Source organism: Sminthopsis crassicaudata, chromosome 1 (assembly GCF_048593235.1).
Source record: "Sminthopsis crassicaudata isolate SCR6 chromosome 1, ASM4859323v1, whole genome shotgun sequence".
Classification (NCBI taxonomy): Eukaryota; Metazoa; Chordata; class Mammalia; order Dasyuromorphia; family Dasyuridae; genus Sminthopsis; species Sminthopsis crassicaudata.
The window spans coordinates 159,057,987-159,080,663 of NC_133617.1; the positions used below are offsets into that span (position 1 = coordinate 159,057,987).

A 22,677-nucleotide genomic window follows, 5' to 3' on the forward strand; every position below is an offset into this window, starting at 1 on the left:
AGACATATAGACATACAGTTCACTTGGTCCACAAATACATCCTTTCCTTTAAAAATTTTTTTGATAATGAAAATTATTTAATATTTTCTTTTCCCCCAATTATATATAAAACATTTCCATGCCATTGAAAAGGCAGACAATTTTATACAGATTATACATGTGTAGTCATGCAAAACATTTCCATAATAGTCTTGTGGAAGAAAACATAGACCAATTAAAAAAAAACTTAAGAAAAATAAACTAACAGAATGCTTCAATCTGTTTAGAGACACCATCAGATCTTTTTCTGGTATGGATAACATTTTACATCATAGGTTTTTCAGAATTGTCTTGAAACATTGTATTGCAGAGAATAGCTAAATTATTCCCAATTTATCATTTTACAATATTATTGTTACTTTGTATATAGTCCATTTCACTTTGTATCAGCTCAGATATTTCTTTCAAGGTTTTTCTGAGAACATCCTGCTCACCATTTTTTACAATGTAATTGTAATTTCAACATAAAAACATCACAAGTTGTTAAGATGTTCCCCAATTGATGGACATCCCCTAAATTTTCAATTCTTTGCTTCCAGAAAAAAAAAGCTGTTAGGAATATTTTTGTATTATTTTTCCATTTAAAAAAAATCCCTTTTGGGATAAAGACCTAGTATTTAGTATCAAAAGATACACATGATTTTATAATCCTTTAGGCATAGTTTCAAATCACCAATAATGCATTAATGTCTTATTTTTCCATATCCCCTCTGCTATTTGTCATTTTCCATTTCTGTCCTATAAGCCAATCTAATGGGTATGAAGTACTTTAAAACTATTTTAATTTGCATTTCTCCAATCAATAGTGAGTTAGAACACTTTTCCATATATATATGCTATAACTAGCTTTGATTACTTCATCTTAAAATTGTTCATATCTTTTGAATCATTTATCAAGTGGGGAGCTATTCTTATTTTTATAAATTTGATTTAGTTTTCCATATGTTTGAGCAATGAAGCCTTTATCAGAAAAAATTGCCTCAAACGTTTTTCACAGTTACTATACTTAACTATATTTCCCTCCATCCATATTCTCATCCATCTTCTCTCTCTCACCTTTCATCCAGGTCTATTTCAAAAATATTTTGCTTCTGACTACCATCTCTTTTCTATCACCCTTTCCCCTTCTCTTAGACCTTTCCCCTCCCAGGGACCTGTAAGTTTTTGATTCTTCCAAGATGGTATGATTTGGCAATAGGTGTGTTTACTGCCCTCCTATTCTGTGCATTGCATTTCGAGCAACCACAAGCACTTTTTCCACCCTGGAACTATGACCAGGATTCCTGTTGCCCTGCAGCCCCAAGTCCTTATCTGTTAGTGCTCTTCCTCAGCCTAGGACTATGACACAGGACTGCAACAGAGTCTTGCTTCCAGTGCCAGAAAAGGGACCTCTGTTATCTCCTTCAGATCAATTGCCTGACTCCCTTACTGTCCATGGACTGAATGGTCTGGAAATTGCCACTGCCAATTCTGTTGATTTTCTAAATAGCCTTGTACTGTAAAATTCTATTTACAACATCCTTTTGTGAGTTCTATCACTTCAGAATTTGTTTGTGGTCATTAGTTTAAATTGTTTAGAGGGATTTGGGAGAAAACTCAGGAAAATCCCTGCTTTTTTCTGCTATCTTGGCTCTTCCCTTCTCTCATTGTTAACCCCAAAACGCACTCTGAAGTTCTCAACCATTCTCTAAAAAAGTACTCTCACCAAAGCCTTGATACTTTTTCCATTTAAAGTAAAAATAGTTAGGTAGAGGGTTGAGAAGATGGAAGAAGAAATGAAAATAATAAACAATGGTATGTTTTTCTCTTCTTTTTCCATCTTCCTCCCATTTCCCTAGGCTTATATCTTGTGATGCCTATTTCATCTGCTTTCACCTGCTGGTCTGCCCCCCCTCCCCTCTTTTCTGATGAGTAATATCAACATTTATTTTTGCTGTTCATCCTTCATTTTTGAAGAGGACCAATAACATCATTGGGTGAATCTTGATTTGCTCATGAATTGGATTTAATGAAGCAGAGTTGCATAATCATCAGCTTCACTGTATCTTCAAGAGTTATTGAAGTCCACTGGTAAGAGAAAAAATTGAAATGATTGGTAATAGCCCAAAATACATTGTCGTTGATGTCTGACCAAGTTTTTAGCATCCCACATTTACTTCAGCTGCCTTCATTGCTGTTTGGAATAAATTGTTCTTCTCTGCCCATTCCACCTAAGGAAGTCTTCATATGCTTGGGATAGACATCCCCGTCTCACTAATGGGTTTTAGATATTTCTGTTACACTCAAGTTGGTTTAGCCCATCTGCTGAAATGCACATGCTATAACTTCTTGGAACCACAGATAAGAATTGAGTGCCAGATTGATATCAAAGGTGGATAATCAGCCCTGAAAAGGGCTTGACAAGGCTTCACATCAAAGATTCTAGTCCTCCCTAAGCATCCTATAACACATCTCAACATGTACTATGGTAAGAATTACGAACTATTTTCCCTCCAAAAGTCAAAATACCAGAATCCAAAATACAAACTTGGATGGAATCAAAAAAGACCTGGGTATTAGATCTTAGTACATAAATGCTTTGGGTAGATTCAGGACCTGATGAAACCCAAAATATCTTGTAACTATCTCCCGCATTTTTAGAGTTTAGTTGTTGTTGTTGTTTTTCTTGATGTAGATAATCTTTAGTCATATAAGTTTGGATTTAAACAATATGATAAATTCCTGAACAATATAATAAATTATTTTCTACCTGTTTTCATTCTTTTGAACTTTCCCAAGTCCAGCATTCTCATATTAGTAAAAGCATTAACTACAGAACAACCTGACTCAATAAACTCATCCACCTTATTATTTTATCTATAATAATATAATTCTTTTAAGATGAAATGGAGGGAGATTGGTGACAAAGGTTTTTCAGTGTCTCATAATCAAAGGGATCAATTTGAGTGAGTCTTGAGGATTGTCAGTCAGAAAAGTTAAACTTACAATAGGAAACAAGTGCATCGTGGCCATGTGTATCATAGAAAATAATAGTCATAATTTGTCATAATGAATAATTTTGAAAAGTTTCAAACTTCTCTTTTCCTTCTAGCTGAAGAATGTCAAACAACTAACATTATCTCATAATTCAAGTTTTGGTAAGTTCAGGTTAATAAAAGTAGGAGAAAGGAAGAATGGCTTTGATCCCCAAACAATAAATAAAAATGATTTTGGCATACCTGTCTTTCAGGCAAACATAAACATCATGAAATAAAAATGGCAAAATAATACAAAAATGATCATCAATATTAAATAACAAGAAGTCTCCTTGGAACCATCTCCAGTGTCCAATCAGCACATTTTATCCTAAGTCCCAGTTGTCCCATATAGTTCTCTGATATCTAGAAACATTTTCCTTCAAAATTCTTAAATAGATCTTGATTTCAGGGCAACTTTGGAGAGGACTTGTTATAGGAGATCCAATTCTCTGGTTCCAAGTCACTTGTGAAGATTCTCTATATAATGTTGCTAAAAAAATTTCATTAACAAATCTAAAGTACAGTTTAGTACAGCTTCCTAAATTTGGTTTTCCAGTAACCAATTCATATAGTGAAATCCAGATCAAACCTTATGGATCTAATCCTCTTCCAACAAGATCTTATGATCAAATTCACCTGAAACTTCAGAGAATTTAACTTTTTATAAATCACTTGATTTTTCTATATTTATTTGAACCCTGTTTTTGATATGAACAATGCCACCAAGAGCCTGAAGGAAGAATCTTTAAAAAAAATCTACTAGGACCTGACTTGTAAAATGAGATCTTCTGTCTTGTAATATTGCCAGACAAGACTTCAAAATGGCTGGGGGGGAGGGGAGGAGGGGAGGAGAGAAGAGGAAGAGGGGAGATGTGATTTAAAAACTTACAATTATTAATGCAATTAAAATTTAATTTTGAGGACTTATTACTAAAATTTATACCCAAGGCTTTTGAAAGTATATACATACACTTATACTGCCTATCTATCTATCTAGATAGGTAGATAGATAAATGTAGATATATCCTAGTTCTCAGAGAAAGCAGTCTAATCTTGTTGCTTTCTAAAGTTTACTATTCCACTAATTTTTTTTTTTTAACATCTTTACTCCCTCTTTTAGGAATCTATATTATCCTCATATCATATCCACAACTCCTCTAATATTTATTATTTTCTCTTTCTATCATTTAGCCAATTTTATAGGAGTAAAATAGCATTTCAAAGTTTTTTTAATGTCCATTTCTCTAATCAACAATGATATGCATTTTCATGTAAAAAACCTAAGTTTTGATAAATTTATTTAAAGTGATCTTTGATATTAGCTCATGTATGTTAAATTTTCTATTGAATTCAAGTTTATTGACAGAAAGTTCTGAAAATCTACAAGTTTGTTGAATGTCCACTCTTTTTTCTCATTGAATGTTATGGATAATTTTTCTGGATATGATTTTTTTTGGTGGTAGGCTTAGTTCTTCTTATTGCTGGTACATGTGGTTTTAGGAACTGGGATCTTTTATTGTGGCTGCTGGTAAGTCCTATCCAATTCTAATTGTATGTCCAGCATATTTGAATTATTTTATTTTTTTTTTGTTTCTTGAAAAAATTTTCTTTCATATGGGGCTTTCAAAATTTGGCAATAATATTTCTTTCTGTTTTCCAAAAGGATTAATTTGAGATGGTGATCATTTTAGAATCAGCTGGAGTCAGGATAAGCAAAAGTCTTTATTCTTGGTCTTTTGGGGTCACTGTCAGAGAAATAGATATAGGAATCTCCACACCTCCTTTTTCTCTCTCTCCCCCACAGAGAATGATCCTGATTATCCTCCTCCACCTTCTGATGCCTCTTTTAATTTACTGTGTACACCCACAGATCAAGCCAGCAGAGGAAGGCGGGCTGGGTCATTCTCCAAGCATATGCTAATATATTCGAGTATTATCCAATTGGTAATTAGCCTCAAGTGCTTAGACTCAGTGCAACTCAGTTTTCAGCCCTTTAGATTTTTTTTCTATTTTTACTTTCTCCTCATGTTCTATCAGTCCAGGACAATTTTCTTGGATTATTTCCTTGCATTATTATATCAAGGTTCTTTTTTTTTTGGTTTGGTTTTTGAATTTTTTGGTTTGGTTTTTGGTTTAGTTTTCAGCTCAATTATTACTATGTTTTCTCTTCTTGATCTGTTTTTTATCTGTTGTTTTTCTCATGTTTTACATACTGTTCTATTTTTTCATGCTTTATATTCTGTTACATTTTTCTGTCTCTCATAGCTTCCCTGGCTTTCACTTGCCCAATTCTAATTCTCAAAGAGTTATTTTCATCTTTGAAACTCTATTATTGGGGTGGCTAGGTGGTGCAGTGGATAGAGCACCAGCCTTGAAGTCAGGAGGACTTCAAATGTGGTCTCAGACACTTAACACTTCCTAGCTGTGTGACCCTGGGCTTAAATTAAGTCGCTTAACCCCAACTGCCTCAGCAAAAGAAAAGAAAAGAAAAGAAAAAAACTCTATTATCTCTTTTTATAGTTGGATAACTTTTTAAAAAAATAATCTTGTTTTTCTTGGATTTAAAAAAAATTTTCCTCAATGTCTCTCATTTGAATTTTAAATTCTCTTTTGAGCTCTTCTATAAATTTTCTCTGGGCAGGGAGCCCCTTAATGTTACTCTTTAGGGAAGAAACTTTTTTTTTTTTTTTTTTTTTTTTACTTCAGTGTCCTCTTCTGAATATGAATCCCCACCTTTCCTATTCCCATAAATAAGTTTCTATGTTTAGGTTCTTTCTTTCTTCTTTGCCTGCTTATTTTTTAAATGAGAACTATTAGTGTAAGCCTCTCTAATCATGGGGTTGGAAAGATTGTGCCTCTAGCTTCACTTCAGCTCTCCTGTCTAATTTGGAACCCCAAACCAAGAGCTCCCCCCTCTTGCAAGTGCTCACAATCAGCCACATCTCTTCCCTACAGCCTCTGCACTCCCTAATTGTGTTGATTCTTTCTTGCACTGGACTGCATCTCTGTAGCACAGCTGGCCCTGGCATTCTTAATTCCTAATTCCTAAGGTGTCCTCAGTTTTCCCAGACATAGAACTCCAACTCTTTCCACACTCTGGGAGATGAAAGTTTCTGGGGTTCCTGATGAGGCTCCAGCCAAATCCAGTTCACCCTAGGGTCCCCACTTGGTGTTTTGCAGAGTTAGCCTGGAGATGTTTGCATTTCACACTGGTTAACCCCTGGTATGGGGTTTTCTTTGGATCTTCTTGGGTTGGGTCAGGAGGACCCTGTCTGCCCCAAGTCTCCTTAGTTTTTCACAAGTCTATACAAATTTGTTGTTTGTGGGGGACATCTGGAAAGTTGACAATTTACTCTTCTTCTCCACCATCTTCCCAGAATTCCCCCCCACCTCACGCTTTTTTTTCTTGGGAAGCTCATATATGGCCTATTCAATTTCTTTTTTCTAAAGTAAGTTTACTCAGATATTTGATTTCTATTAATCTGTGTAATTTATACTTTTGTTAGTATTCTGCCATTACACTTAAATTGTTAAATTTATTGGTGTAGTTTGCCAAGATGGAGTAAGATGGGAACTCCTATCCAAATTCCCTTCAAACAACTTAAAAACTACCTCAGAATTATACATGGTTGGGTCTGATTCTAGTAGTATTAATGAAGGATTCTCCTACTAATAAATTCAATAAAAGCACTTTGATCTTAAGAATGGAAAAGGCCAAGATATGCAAATATGATGGTGATGGTGATGGTGATGGCAGTTTCTGAAAGCTGACTAGACCTTTTACCCTGGACTGTAGGTAAAAATATTTGGAACTTATTGGTCTTTTCATATAACTTGGCAAGAAGTGAGACAAACAAAAACTGCAAAAGACAGATTTTTCTGGGTAATTAATCATCAATTTATTAATTAGGTTAGTCAGCAATCAATAAATTGGTGGTCAGCAGTTTATTTTGGGGACTAAAGATGCCAAGGGAGACCCAGAAAATCCTTTAAATAACTTCTAAAAGGTAATTCATCTGACAAACTAAAATCAACCTTGATTATTGAACATTTAATAAAGATGTAGGATAAAAGTCTTCATCTCCTCTTGCTGAGAAGATGGCTTGATCATGAGATTTGCTTTCTCCTGCTCAGATTTCTGGGGGCTGCCATTTCCATCTGAGCCTCTCTGGCTGGTTTTCTCATTCATGAACTGGCTTACCCTAACTTCTAATGTAAGACATGAAGGATGGGGTGGGAGGGGGATCCTTTTTCCAGGTAAGGGCTTACCCAGACTGGATTTTATTTATATTCTAAGCAGAAATTAGGTCTCCTGTTTGAGTACAATCCTACTCAAAATTGAGGAACTTGCTCCTTGAGGGAACAATATCAATAATCAGCCATGCCTTTCAGAGATTGACTGACCTTAATAGAAGTTGTGCCTTTATAGAAAATAGACAGGAAAAATAATAATTGGTTATTAGTATAACAGTTCAATATTAATTTTTTTCAGAAGCTAGGTCTCTTTTTGTAGAACTATCAAAGGACTCTAGGCTTACTAATGTAGTATTAATGTAATTTATCTAGAAAAGTAGACCAGCCTCAGATTTTGGCCCTGTCCTTTCAATTTTCATAGACAGTCAACAAGAAAACATTTTCTTTATGTATGTATTTTCCCCTTCTAAATATTCATTGCATAATCTATATGAAACAGTGGAGCAGCATAATGGGGGTAGAGAAGAAAAACAAAAAGAAGGTAAAAAGGATATGGGATAGAAGAATGTTTCTAGCTGAGCTTCCTGTTTTAGCACAGGATCTTTAGAACTAGTGAAAGGCGGGCCAGTTTAACTTGAACAGCTGCAGAGCATCTTGAAAGATTCTAGATATAAAATCAATAGCTCCTGGGAATTAAGAGGTCTAAGGAGTGCTAGAAAATGCACTACTCCCATAGCAGTGGTGATATCAATGAGAGGGTGGGGGACACACTCCAGGGGTCATGGATCTCATAGCCCTATAGCCAAAATAAATAATATTCCTTTTTCTTTTCACCAATTTCTTCATGAATGGAATAGAGACTGTAGGATCCTAGCCAATGTAAGAAGGATTTTCAGGGCATTTAGGATCTATTAAAATATGGGCTCCTTAAGAGCAGGAAAACTTTTCATCACTAATACTTAGCAAAATGCATTGTACATAGCATATCCCTTAAAAATGTTTTATTCATTAATTTATTCATGGACTGTGAGACCCCAATGCCTTATCTAGACCCTAAGAAATCTATTACTTCTTGACTTTCTAACATCTACCTTTGCTAGATCTCTCAGGGTTTTCATTTGGATTTTTTGTGATGAGACTAGTAGCACTTTTTAGTACACTAGATTATGTTTTCCTCCTGTGAACAAAGTTTGTATCGCCAGCTCTGAGGATCTTTTTGTTTTTCCAAGTGTTCATTACCTCCCTCAGCCATCCGAGTTCCAGAGTTCATATCTGACCTGAGATACTTAACACTTCTTAGCTATATGACCCTGGGCAACAATTGTCTTATCAAAACAAACAAATAAACAAACAAAAGAAACGCCAAAACCAACCAAAAGAAACCAGTGAGAGACTTTTACTGACAAAGTAAGAAAAGCCCAAATCCTTAAGTGTAAAGCAGAACTTTTTCTTTCCCAACTGTTGTTCTGTCTTTTTTTTTTTTTTTTTTTTTTGTTCTTATCTATATGTGTCTCTCTCAAACTACTTCTAGCTCTCTGGCTGTCTTTGTGTGTGTGTGTGTGTGTGTGTGTGTGTGTGTGTGAAAGAGAGGAGAGAGAGAGGGGGGAGAAAGGAGGGGGAAGGAAGAAAAGAGAGAGGGAGAGAGAAAGTTTTTCTCACCCTGTATATCTCCCTATTTGTCTCTCTCTTTTTCACTGTCTCTTGCTGTATTTCTTGTTTTGTGTGTTTTCCTTGCTATGTACATCTTTCTCTTGTTCTGTGCGCCTCTCTTTAACACTATGTGCATCTCTCTTACTCTGTGTGTATCTTTTGCTGTATGTTTTGTTGTGTGGGTTTCTCACTGTGTATGTCTCTTGTTCTCTTTTTGTCTCTTGCACACACAGATCAAGACAGCCAGCAAGCATCTCTTACTCTGTGAGTATATATGTGTGTATGTGTTTTTCCCTTTCTGGGTGAGCCTCTTACTATGTGAAAGTGTATTCGTGTTTCTGTGTGTGTCCATCTTTCCAATAGCCACACTCATTTATCTGCACATGTGATAAAAATCTTACTCTAAATGAAGAATTGCTTAATCTCCTTTCTCTTAATGATCCCTCAACCAGGTAAAGCTCTTTTGAAGCAAGTACTAATGGCTTTGTACAAATGTCTAAATAGTTACTCGTGGGGCAAAAACAAGGACAAGGGGGATGAATGGACCTTTAGTACAATTAGTGACTAAACAGAATGGAGTTGTTTCTGAGGGGGAGAGTTGCTGCACTATATATCAAGAAACCTCATGCTTTCAAATGGCAAAAATGGAAAATGACCTGATATTTGTTAAGTTCTAAAGGACTGATACAATAACAGTTTTTTTCATTACTCCAGGAAATTAAAAGTAAGCAGGGAGTAATTTACTGGCTTTTCTGTCCTAAGGTTTTGAAGTGATGTTAGCCATTTCATTGTGAAATAAAAATGTTTTTAGAAATGAGTTGCCAGAGCAATATAATAAAAACTGATTTCAGGATAATGGTTTTTGTTGTAGGTCTTACAGAGCATTTAAATGAATCAAGTTTAAAATTTCAGAGTTGGTAATCAGAATGTAATGTTATTGTACAACCAACTGCATTAAAGCATTTTCAGATAAGGCTTGATCTTTGGGAAAAACCAAAAAAATTATTTGATTTGTTTTCCTAAATGTGAAAAATTATTGAGTCATGTAGTTATTATAATTTCAGTTATTATAATGTCTTAAATATTCAGGAATTGCTTTTTTATTTTGAAAGCCAATTTGAAGGGTCAAAATGTGTGAAAACCAGCTTTTGCTATTCAGTGCTCCATTTTCTTTTTATGTTGAGAGTGAAAAGTAACATTCAAATGGAACTTATTGAAATTTGATGGGGGCAGCTAGGTGGCGCAGTGGATAGAGCACCAACCTTGAAGTCAGGAGGACCAGAGTTCAAATCTGGTTTCAGACACTTAACACTTCCTAGTTGTGTTATCCTGGGCAAGTCACTTAACCCCACAGGGGGGAAAAAAACTTGATGTAACACAGTATCAAAAACGTAATGAAATCTGTGTTCTACATTTTTATTTTTACTCACCAAGATATTTTGTTGAAATGAATATGCTTGTTTCAAGAAACTTCAAGCAATTATGTTCATTCCTGAAGGCTATTAAAACTTCACACCAGGTGAGATTACAAGTGAGTATCATCCATATCAAAAATCATGTTATCACAAAAATTTATATCTGATAATCTGATATTTGTAAAATGGTTTCTGGCAAAAAAAAAAAAAAAAAAAGAGCCAAATTTATGGCAAAAAAAACCCCATTAAATTAATTTTGAATATTTTTATAGTGATGCTTTACAATAACTTTGAATTTATTCAACTTAAAAACACATAATTGCATATTTTCTTCTGTAATTAGTTCCTAAAAGATTTGTATTCATGTTTGTAAAGATATTTATACTCAACCAAGAATCACCAACCCAATGAAATTGAGTGTAATCCTTTAGGGGGGAAATGGATATTCAATGAATATTCAAATAGGTTTTCAAGCATTCTGAGGAAAAGACCAGAGTTGAAAAAAAAAATGATTTTCAAATATAAAACTCAATATAAGCATAATAAGATAAACAGGAAAGAGAAATCATAAAAGATTCAGTAAGATTAAACTGTTAACATTCCTTCATGGAAAGATGATGCTTTTTAAAAAAAATCTAAAAAAACCCCAGTTACATGTAAAATAATTTTTTACATTTGTTTTAAAACTTTGAGTTCCAGATTCTCTCTCTTTCTCCCCACTCCCAACTGTTAAATATTTCCATAAAAGTCATGTTGTGAAAGAAAATTTAGATCTCCCCCCCCAAAAAAAAAGCCCTCTCAAGAACAATAAAGTAAAAAAAAAAAAAAAAAAAAAAAAAAGAGTATGCTTCAATCTGTGTTCAGATGCAATCAGTTCTTTCTCTGAGTATGATTAGTATTTTTCACCATAAGTTCTTCAAATTAGTCTTAAATCCTTGTATTGTTGAGAATAGCAAAATCATTCCCAGCCAATCATTCCTTAACATTGCTATTATACAGTACGCTTGACTTTATGGGGGACTTTTCAGATTTTTCTGAGAGAATTCTGCTCATTTCCCATAGAACAATATGATTTCATAATAATCACATACTACAATTTATCTAGTCATTCCCTAGTTGATGGACATACCCTCAATATCCAATTCTTTGTCCTGAGAAGAGAGTTGCTATATATATTTTTGTACATATAGGTCCTTCCTCCTCTTTCCTCTTCCCTCCCCCCCTTTTAAAAATTTTCTTTTGAGATTCATGCCTAGTAGTGGTATTACTAGGTGAAAGGATAGTGACACAAATATGGTGCCTAAGCCAGGAAGAATAAAAAGCAAAAAAAAAAAAAACAAAAAAAAAAACTATAGACAAATTTCCCTAATGAATATTGATGCCAAAATTTTAAATAAAACATTAACGAGATTACAGCAATATATCACAAAGATCATACATTATCACTTGATAGGCTTTTTACCAGAATTGTAGTCCATGGATCACCATCTCAAAGAGATCCTGTATAGAAAATAGGCTTGAATATTATTGCCAAATTTCAAAAACTCCTTAACAAAGAGAAAATTTTGCAAAAATTTTTGAAAAAGACAATTCAAATACACTGGAGCTACAATTAGAATTGTACAGAATTTAACCAGCAGCTACAATAAAAGACGCCAGGTCCTAGAATCATAACTATCAGCAATCAAAAAAACTAGGCCTGTAGTCAAAAATATCACATCCAGCAAAATTATCTATAATTTTAAATGAGAAGAAAATGGATATTCAATGAGCAGATTTTCAGGGATTTCCATCAACCAAACTTGAACCTAACAGAAAATTTAACATATAAGATTCAATATCAAAGAGTAATTTTAAGGAATTCAACATGGACTGTTTAAACATGGACATATTGTTTATGCTTTTTTCATGGGAAATGTATACTTTATGTTTAAGATTTACATCAACAATAAACAATAAAAAATAAGTTAAGGTAAAAATAATAATGTTATACAAATGAGGTGCACAGGAAGAATAGACACAGAAGCATTAGAGGAGGGAGGAGGACTCATAATTTTGAAAACCTACTCACATCAGGAATGGGTTCAACAGTACATATATTCCGTGAAAGACATAGCACCCTCCAAAATCTATAAAGAAATAAGGTGAGGGGGGGGGAGGAATGGACAGATGGGAAAGCAAAGGGTGAGGAAAGAAGACAAGGGAGGGATTTCTGGGTGAAGAGAGGTTAAGTAATAGTAAGCCAAGTGATGGAGCAGAATTTAATGAAAAAGTGAGCAAGGATAGGAAAGACATGTATATGGAGTATGTGTGTGTGAATGTGTGTATGTATATAACTACATATGTATACATAAATATATCTTAAGTGTAGTTCACTTGGAGGTGGTGGGAGGGATGAAAGGGAAATATGTCTATATCTCTATATATGTGTGTGTCTATGTATGTATACGTATGTGTATGTAAACATCTACATATGTACATATAAATATATCTTTTCTTAACTATAGCCTGCTTGGATTGGGGAAGGGGAGCGATAAAAAAGGGGGAAAAAAGAATAAAGTAAAAAAAAGGTGTTCAGAAAACAAAAGAACAATTTACAAGGAAGTAAAGATGGACACTCATGAATATAATTTCTTCTACTAATATATATATATATATTTTTTTTTTTTCTTAAATTGTTATTTGTTGTTATATATTTTGAATCTTCTCTAATGTTCTGCTGGACACATGGGCACATAATAATGTTCTCTCTCTTTTTTTTTGTATTGCTTTTCTGTTTTTCTTTTTTCTTGTTTCTTCAAATAAAATAAATTTGAAGGAAAAAAAAAACAAAATTCATCTGGAAAAACAAAGCATAGAGAATCTCAAGATCAATGAAAAAAAAAGTGAAGGAAGGTCACCTAGTCATGTCAGTTCTAAAACTATATTATAAAATGGTAATCATTAAAACAATTTGGTACCAACTAAAAAATAGCATGGTGGATCAACTTAGGTACACAATACATAATAGCAAAAGATTGTAGTAATTTAGTATTTTATAAACCCAAAGAGGCTTTGGAGATAAGAACTCCCTATTTGACAAAAACTGCTGGAAAATTGAAAAACAGTGTAGCAAAAACAGGTATAGCCAAATATCTTATGCCATATACCAAGATGGCCTGAAGTGAGTAAAGTGAAATGAAGTAAAAGATGGCTGAGGCAGAGCCTAAATGTAATGGCCCAGAAATGCTTCGGTTTTTTGTTTTGTTTTTTTTTTGTCTTCTTTAGTAAAGAGTGACTCCTTCAGGGTAAAAACAATCTGTACCTCCAGAGGCTTCCACAATGACTTGTATCCTGAAGATGCAAATACTTACTAAAACAAAATTTTGTCAAATTTTCCATCTTTATACTTTTTTTTTTTTTTTGCCTATACTCCTTCCTACAGATGGAATGCCCTCTCCTTTCCTCTAAGACCTCCACATATTCCATTCTACCTTCTGTTCTCCTAGGACAGCTAGGTGGACTAGTGGATAAAGTACTAGTCTAGGATGTCAGGAAGCCCTGAGTTCAAATACTATCTGTGGTATTCCAAGCAAGTCATTTAAATCTGTTTGCCTCAGTTTCTTCATCTGTAAAATGGGGGTAATAAGAGCACCTGCTTCTCAGGGCTGTTATAAAGATCAAATGAAATAATATTTATAAAGCTCCTGGAACCTGGAATATATTAAGTGCTACAGAAATACTATTATTATAGAAATTCCATTCTTCAAGGCCTAGATAGCAATGCTTTCTCTTGTATGAAAATTTTCCTATTTCTTAGGCCAGAGCAGTTTCTTCTTTAAAGGTTTTCAAAAGGTTTTTTTGTTTTTATTTGAAGGTTTATTTTATTTTTCCTCCAATTACATGTAAAGAAGATTTTTAACATTGATTTTTACAATATTTTGAGTTCCAAATTTTTCTCCCTCTCTCCATTGGACTGAATACTTATATCACTTTGCTTAACCTTTCTTATACCCCTACCATATTCCATGTTATAACTATAAATGGATATATCTCAATTCCTCTAAAAAATCCCAATTATCTATTATCAATATCTATTATCTTCTAATACATATTTCTCTTTGAAGGAAGAAACTATTTATCTTTGTCTCATACTCATGCCTAGTATAGCACCTTGAACAAAGGTGATTAATAAATATTAAATTTATGTAGATCAAATGAATTGCACTTTAATTTGATTGTTATAGTTTGTTTCATTCTGAAAGGTTGGAGGACTTTAATGAAAAGTGTTAAAAAAAATGTATATATTTAAAATTTTATAGTCAAAACGGGTGGTAAGCTGCCCTGCTTAGTAACACGTTTGTATGTTTTTAAAACTTTCACAATATGCTTTTCCCTTCAAGGATCATTTCTATGTGACTTTAAATTACGTTCATAGGTAAATGACATATATGGGCTTGCTAAGAGTTTTCTCAGCAAAGTCGAGGCAGCTTAATTCAATCATGGCACATGTCTGACCTCTTGTGGTCACAACTATGAAGTACAGATGAATATTTTACAGAATTAAACATTAAAATTATACAGCCTTAAATCCTAAAAATCTGAATGCTTAGTGTGTGGCTAAGTACTGTTTGAGGTACAAAGATTTTATGCTCTACTATTCTTCTAAAGATCTATGCCTTGCAAGGGGATAAATAAATTTAATTGATAGGTTTCTGTAAAGGCCGATTACCCCCATCTCGAGCACTGAAATGACCAGCAGAGCCTGCCACTTGAAAGCCTTCCCTCCACGCCAGTGGTTGGCCCCCCCAAAAAATAAGGATGTCAAAGATTACTTCCCTTATTTTCAAATGCTATGAAAAGAGACTACTGTGGTAGAACTAGGATAAGCCCCCGTGCAGTCAAGGACAAGCATATAGTGCGTATTATTGAGGCTCCAGAAATAGCTATGAGACATACAAAAACATGAGCAATTGGGGCTGGGGGGCAGTTATTTCTACCCAGGAATTGGATATCCCCAAATGGGGCAGTGCCCCAGGTGCTTCCTACAGTTCTTTACATTGTATCTTGTCACTCTAGACCACTGGATGATAGTTTCAGCTGTCCACCCAGGTCCTTCTTTTTCCATCTTCTCGACAGCAGGGCTGTTTTTGAGGGTTCCAGAGATGGAAGTTCTGAGGAATTTCTCAGGTTTGGAACCTTTATCCTGCACCTAGCTGTTCTGATTAGAGTGCAAACTCTCACAGTCCCTCTAATTAGCCTGCCCCAGATTACTGAACAATGCATCCAATAGTCCACCCCATCATCTTTTTGACATGTGCCAAATACCTACTCTTTCTGTTCTGTGAATTGTAATCAAATCACAACCAGTACTACTTCTAGAAGGAGCCTGTCAATCTATAACTTCTTTAAAGCTACATAAATCTACCTCACTCTCCCGCAGATTTGTGTTTCTCTGGCCAGTACTGGCAGGAACAGTCTTGTATTTGTAGTTCCGGTACTTCACATATAGTGAGTGTTTTATAAATGTTTTTCTTTTTTATTCATTTGCTATTAGATCTGCTATTCTGATTGATTTTAACAATATTATTTTTCAGCTCTCATATTGCAGTTCTGACAAGACTGTTACAAGTTCGTTAGGAGCAGAACCTGCTTTCTATGTCTATTTCTTTCACAGACATCATTTTTAATTTGAAAGTAACACTGAATTTATTATATGCTTTTTCTTTTTAATTTTCATTAATTTTTAACAATACAACAGACAAAAAAGAATATTTCCACATACACAGTATAATATAAATTATTTGATATAGAATGATCAATTTCCAGTTCTGTTTAGGTTTTTTGAAAAACCATGCCATAAATACTACATATCATTTTCAAAGCTACCTTACTTTTCTGCACTTTCTTCTAAGTTTTCTTTTGTATTCCCTCCCCCTGCCCTAGAAAAAGCTATTAGACATCTATGTACATACATATATTTATATCTTCCTTCATAAACCCTTTGTAGTTATAACACTTAAAATCCTTCAAAAAAACCCAAAAAACCCACTTAATCCTTCAAAGTGGTTCTTAGAACAATATTGCTGGTTCTGTGTACAATATTCCCTTGGATCTGCTCATTTCACTCTTCACTATTTCATGCAAGTGTTTCCATGTTTTTCGAAAATGAACCAGCTCATCATTATTTATAGCACAGTAGTATTCGATCATAATCATGTCACAACTTGTCCATTTTCAAATTCACAGGTATCCCTGAAATTTCCAATTCTTACAAAGGGAGCGGTTATAATTATTTTAGCACATATAAATTATTTTCCCTTAATTACCTTGGGAAATAGACTTAATAGTGGGATTGCTGAATCAAAGGAGACACATAGTTTCATTTTTTCCTCCAAATTAGTCATGTTGAAAGAAACAGAACGAAAGGGAAAACCCACACATAAAAACACACCCAACAAAAAAACAAAAAGTGCAAATAGGTTTCAATCTGCCTTTGGACTCCATGGTTCTTTCTTTGGATGTGGATAGCATTTTCTATTATGTATCTTTTGGAGTTGTCTTATATTGCTGAGAGCTAAGGTAATCATACATTTATCATCATACTGTGTTGCTACTGTATACAGTGTTTTCCTGGCTCTGTTCACATCACTCAACATCATTTCATGTAAAGCTTTCCAATTTTTTCTGAAATCTGACTAGCCATCACTTCTTGAAGCACAACACTATTCCATTACATACTAACCAATAGTTAGTGTCCTAACTTTTTCACATCCTAGAGAAATTATATAATGGAGAAAACATTAGATTTGATGTTATATAACCCAGATTTAAATCTTTGCTCTTTGCCTTACCATGTTGGTAACTCTTTAAACCTTAATTTCTTTATTTTTAAAACTACAGATAATTATAACAAAAATTCCATTATGACATTTTTAAGATTTATAAAATGCTTTCCTACAATATGAGATGGAAAATGTAAATATTCTAGACTAAGGCTCCAAGAGCTTGTAACTTAACTCTCCTTTCCCTTCCCTCCACTTCCCCTTAACCCCAACAATACATATACCCCCATATCTGTTAGACTGAAATTGGATTTCACTGAACCAAGCCTTTTCTTTTATAATTCATGCCTCAGAAGCATTTTTGAGAACTGAATGAGATAATGGATATAAAACATTTTGAAAACTTTTAAAGTTCTCAATAAATACGTGATTATCATTAACTATGGGCAATGGCTGCAACTATCATCAAAGAATGGATTCTGAGCATTTCATGTTACACAAAGTTCAAAAATTTCTCATTGGTGGTTAGATACTACTCAAATTTGAATTGAAATCTAAAATAAAGATCAATCATTTTCATTCTTCAGCTCCTCATAACCATCTATTTACATTTGGTTAATCCAGATGGTGCTCTATATTTTAATTTTGCATTTTTAAAGAAACATGAAGAATAAAATTACAAATACTTTAATGCTCAAAAGAAAAGTTTTTGGTAACTCTAACCATAGTCTTTTCCTGAATCTATAAACAATCAATGTAATAATAATATAGGTAAATCATTTTCACTTTATTTTCGGTAGTAGAAAGCTAGATAGCCAACTTGTAAGCTTCTCAGCTGTCATATTTGCACAAAAAGCACTACAAAATTCTCTCACAGATTATTTTATTAGATGCTCATTAAAATCTTGTGAAGTAGGCAAGACAAATACAATATTATCCTAAGAAAACTGAGACTCAACTTAAATATCTTGTCTAATGGAACACAGTTCTTAAGTGCAATTGTTATTCAACTGTTTTTCAGTTCGATTGTACTTGGGATCTCCTTGGCAAAAATAACTGGAGTGGTTTTTCCATTTAATTGTGTTGAGTATTGAAGGGTATGTGTTGGAGAATAAGGTGTTTGATAGAAACTTAGAAAAACCAAAAGGGGCTGGATCATGAAGGGCTTTGAATGCCCAAGGACTTTATATTTGGTCCTGGAAGTAATAGGAAGTCCCTGGAGCTTAATGAAGTGGGGCAGGGGAGGGGAGAGGGGCATAGAAAGACAGGATCAGACCTTTGCCTTAAGACAATCACTTTGATGGCTGAATGGAGGATGCATTGGAGTGAGAGAGTTTTGGGGCAGTTAGATCCACTTTCAGGCTATTGCAATGGTCCATGGATGTGATGAGGAAGATCTGCAACAGAGTGGTAGTCACATCAGCCTACAGAAATACAACTCCAGAGATGCTACAAAGCTGTAATCATGTCAATAAAAGGGTATTTTAATGTGTTGGTTCAGATTGTCTATTAATAAAATCTTCATCTGTGTAAAAATCTACTAATCAGAAACATAGTAGAAAGCAAAGGGAGATACAGCCAATATATTGATAGAGATACAAGAGTAAAACCCTCTTCTTGGGTTTAAGAAGTCCTGAATGAATATAGAATAGAAATGGGTTGGGAAACAGGGCTGGAGAATTCATGAGGGGGAAAAAAAAAAGAGACACTTACCTATCAAACTACAAGCTCAATCAATAGATGATATTCAGCACCTATTTCCCCTTCAATTACTTACAAAGTTGCTTTTTTGGAATATAAATGTAAAAACCATTGACGGTATGTGCCTTTGCATTTTTCTCACAAGAGCAACAGATGCTTACTGAGGGTTTTGCTAAATTCTAGGTCCACTTCTATTCAACATCAGTTCCTTGATTTTATAAGTTTGGACAAAACCTTCCCCCAAATCAGTCTAGATCAGTCTAGTTTGGCATATAACCTGTACTTAAAGCTATGCCATAAGATGGCCACAACTGTGAAAAGCCTTGAAACTGTACCACTTGTGCAGTTTATATCAAGCCATGTTTCCAAGTCCTTTCTCTCAATAAGATTATGGAAAAATTTTCCTGAGGGCGTGCTCCAAGACCTGAAGCCTCAGGATGGGACACACGGCCTTGGGTGCCTGCTACAGAGGCAATTCCTAACTTCAGAATGAGTTGGACTCAATTTATAAGGTTCCTCTGTCTTGAAGATTTTCTCTGAGTCTAGTTATCATTAAAACTCAGTGTATCCTAAATGATCTCTGAAGACCCATCCAAAATTCTATGACATGTGATAAATCATCTCTTGGTCTCAACCAAGGCTGTCTTACTTTCTTTTCACTTTTTCCATTATCATAATTACATTAATTCAATAAGAGTGGCTATCAGGTGTGTCCCAACTAAACCACCCTAGTGGTAGTAGATGAATACTTTTTTTGAATCGGAGTGGAATCCACTAACCCAAAATTCCAAAAATATGTCCATGTTACTCTTTGGGGCTTGACATACATTGACAGAATCCATAAGAATAGAGGCAACTGAGAATTTCTAGACCAAAGAAGATTTCAAGTATTTTCATAGTTTTCACATATTTGGATACATCTATTGCCACAGCATAATGCCTACTCTGGCTTTCATCCTCATCAAAGAAATACAGGAAATCTTGGATTGCATATTCCAGGGAAAGCCAGGCTCTGAAAGATGAGCTTTCACTGTATCTTGTTCAGTTATCTAGAACTTTTTAGTTCTTCATTCTCTATCAGAATGTTAACTCCCTGAGGGCACACCATTGTCTTGTTTGATGGTACTTGGTAACTCCAGTGCTTGGGACAGTGCCAGGAACACAGTTTGCACTAACTAATATTGCATCAACTTATGATGTCATATTTAATATTCTAGAAGGGAAAATATCACTAACTTCAGGGTTCTCTCATGAAAACTTTTTCCCCCCACCAAATACCCCGAATACAATATGCAGGATTCATGAACAATTCCAAATTCCTCCTCTAAAAGTGAGTGATTTCTACCCATCACAAATGCTTTCCTACCACTGTTATCAATCATGATGCTCACCATGTCTGTAAGAGAGCACTTGGTACTCACTTCTTGACTCTCCATGCTTCTTCTATCCGAAAGGCATACAAAACAAGTTAAAGGTCTGTTAAATGAATAGGTTTCAGTTTGTCTCCTCATGAAGATTGAATTATATTGTTGACTTTCATTTTTGGAGGACTATAATTCCCCTAAAATAAGTTGTTGAAGTCCAAAACATCAATAAACCCTAAAACTTAGATCTATAAAAAATGAGCATGGTAGAAAAACACTTATCTTCTGGGCTCTGCAATCTCCTTACTCTGCTTGGCCTTAGCATTTGTCACAGCTTTTAACCAGTAAACAAAATATTGCAATCAAAGTCCTGTCTCTAGTTGTATCATTTATGAGTCCATGAAAAGGGAAAATAAAGATTCAAGAATATTTTGAAATAGCTTTATTGGTTCATAAGACCTTTCCATATAAAAAAAATACTTAAACACTATGTGGTATTAAATTGTAAATTTTTTTTCTTAACAGTTAAATTTACCCAGAATATACACTTTTAAAAAAGGAAAACAACTATAATACTACTGAACTGAATTACAAAATGAATTTGCAACTTAAAATACTCTGACAAAATAGCTAACTCCTTAGTGACACACTCATTCATTGCACATTGCTGCCAGTTATTTTCCTTAGCATTGCTTTGCAGAGTACAAATGAATAGCACTTCAAAGTTAGGCATTTGGTCACAGAAGTAATTCTGCCTCTCCCATTTGAAGGATTTAAAATCCTGGCACAAATTTTGTTGATAATTTAACCACCCCTCTACCCTCCCACCCTCCTGAACAGGCAATAAAAACTAAAAAAAAAAAAAAAAAAAAAAAAAAAAAAATCCAAGGGCTCTTCCTTTTCAATCCTCCCTAGAAAAACATCATACCTTTTATTTATATCACTTTAAAGTTCAGCATCGTTTTTGCTTAAAGAAGTCTATTCCTCTTAATTCTTCAGGCAAATATTCCTGTTCCACAGGATCCTTGTAGGAAGGATTGTATTTGTAGCCTTTGCCATAGCCCAAGTCCTTCATGAGCCTGGTGGGTGCATTTCTCAGGTGCATCGGGACAGGTGGAAGAGGACCCTGGTGATTTCTCAAGCAGGCTTTAACATTGTTGTAGGCATTGTACACTTCAATAGACTTTGGGGCTCTGGCAAAATAAACCACACATTGTGCTAGAAGGACCTATACAGAAGGACAACACAGAAGAAGAATGTCATGATTTATGTTTAGGTTGCTTTAAAATACACAGTATGGGACCTGGAGCCAGGAATCTCGAAGTTCAAATCCAATCTCAAACATTTACTAGCTATATGATGTTAGGCAAGTCATTTAACCCTATTTGCCTCAGTTTCCTCATCTGTAAAAGGAGCTGGAGATGGAAATGTCAAACCGCTCCTGTATAATTTCCCAAGAAAACCCCAAATGGCATCACAAAGAGTTAGACACAATTGAAAACAAACAAACAAAAACAACAACAACAAAACCACAATTCTAGAACTAGTGTTCTTCACTTTTGGACAGCTGGGTGGTATAGTGGACAGAGTGCTGGGCCTGAAATCAGAAAACTCATCCGAATTCAAATATGGCCCCTGACACTAGCTGTGTGAAGCTGGGCAAATCACTTAAATGTTTACCTCAGTTTCCTCATCTGGAAAGTGAGTTAGAGAAGAAAATGGCAAACCCCTTCAATATTTTTGAGAAGAAAATCTCAAATGGCATCATTAAGAGTCACACATAGTTAAGTGACTAAAAAACAACAGACTACTAATATGTTTTTCAAAATCCATTAACTACATTATCATAAAATTCCTTTCATCATGAATTAATGTGATTATTATGTCCCCTTTTTAAAAAATAAATTAGTCAATGGAAAATCAAAATCCAAGTGACTTAGTAAGACTACACATAGCAAAGAGGAAAATAGAAAATTTATATTCATATCCAGGAAAGCAAAGAACATAGAACAATTGAATTAACTATCATAAAGCCCAGCTGATATTATCATACCTCACATTCTGGCATCCCTATGAAATGACAGCCTTGGTAAGCAGCCACTGCTTGGGTCAATGCAGAAGGATCTGCCAGGCCTGTTAACACACCCAAACCAACAAAAAGAAAGTTAGTAAAATGACACGAGTTTATTGTTATGAATCTGTTTATATCCCAGTCATTTAGGGTCTAATACACTAATACTAATATGGGGTGTTTGCCTTTTTTTCTGTTGAAGAAAGAATACAGAGTAAGAGTATTTTATGAAAACAAACATTTCCCAAATTAACTTGTGTGCCATTTATCAAACTCCCTTCATACTCTCTTCCTACATATTTATTCCATTTATTGAATACTTGTAGGCCTGTTATGTGAAATTTACTTTTTACTGTTTGTGCTAAATCTTACAGCCAAATTTTTACAGATTAAGCTCCAAATATAGCATATTCAGTAAATTGGTAACTAATGGGATGAATAGAACCCCAAGAATGGACAAAT

The 22,677-nt window shown here is 34.4% G+C and overlaps 2 protein-coding genes across 3 annotated transcripts in view; one reads left to right on the top strand and one right to left on the bottom strand.

Moving 5' to 3' along the window:
- MYLK4 (myosin light chain kinase family member 4) overlaps positions 1 to 22,677 on the top strand; it is a 189,233-nt gene that overhangs the window by 1,783 nt on the left and 164,773 nt on the right. The gene's annotated exons all lie outside the window — the stretch shown is intronic.
- The window catches only part of WRNIP1 (WRN helicase interacting protein 1), a 28,399-nt gene continuing 26,725 nt past the window's right edge, over positions 21,004 to 22,677 (bottom strand). For both annotated transcript variants that reach the window (XM_074270262.1, XM_074270251.1), the window contains 2 exons: positions 22,198 to 22,277; positions 21,004 to 21,372 (listed from right to left, as the gene is read on the bottom strand). In XM_074270262.1, the coding sequence (XP_074126363.1) occupies positions 21,097 to 21,372; positions 22,198 to 22,277 (356 nt within the window). In that variant the 3' untranslated portion in view covers positions 21,004 to 21,096. The remainder of the gene's footprint in view (positions 21,373 to 22,197; positions 22,278 to 22,677) is intronic.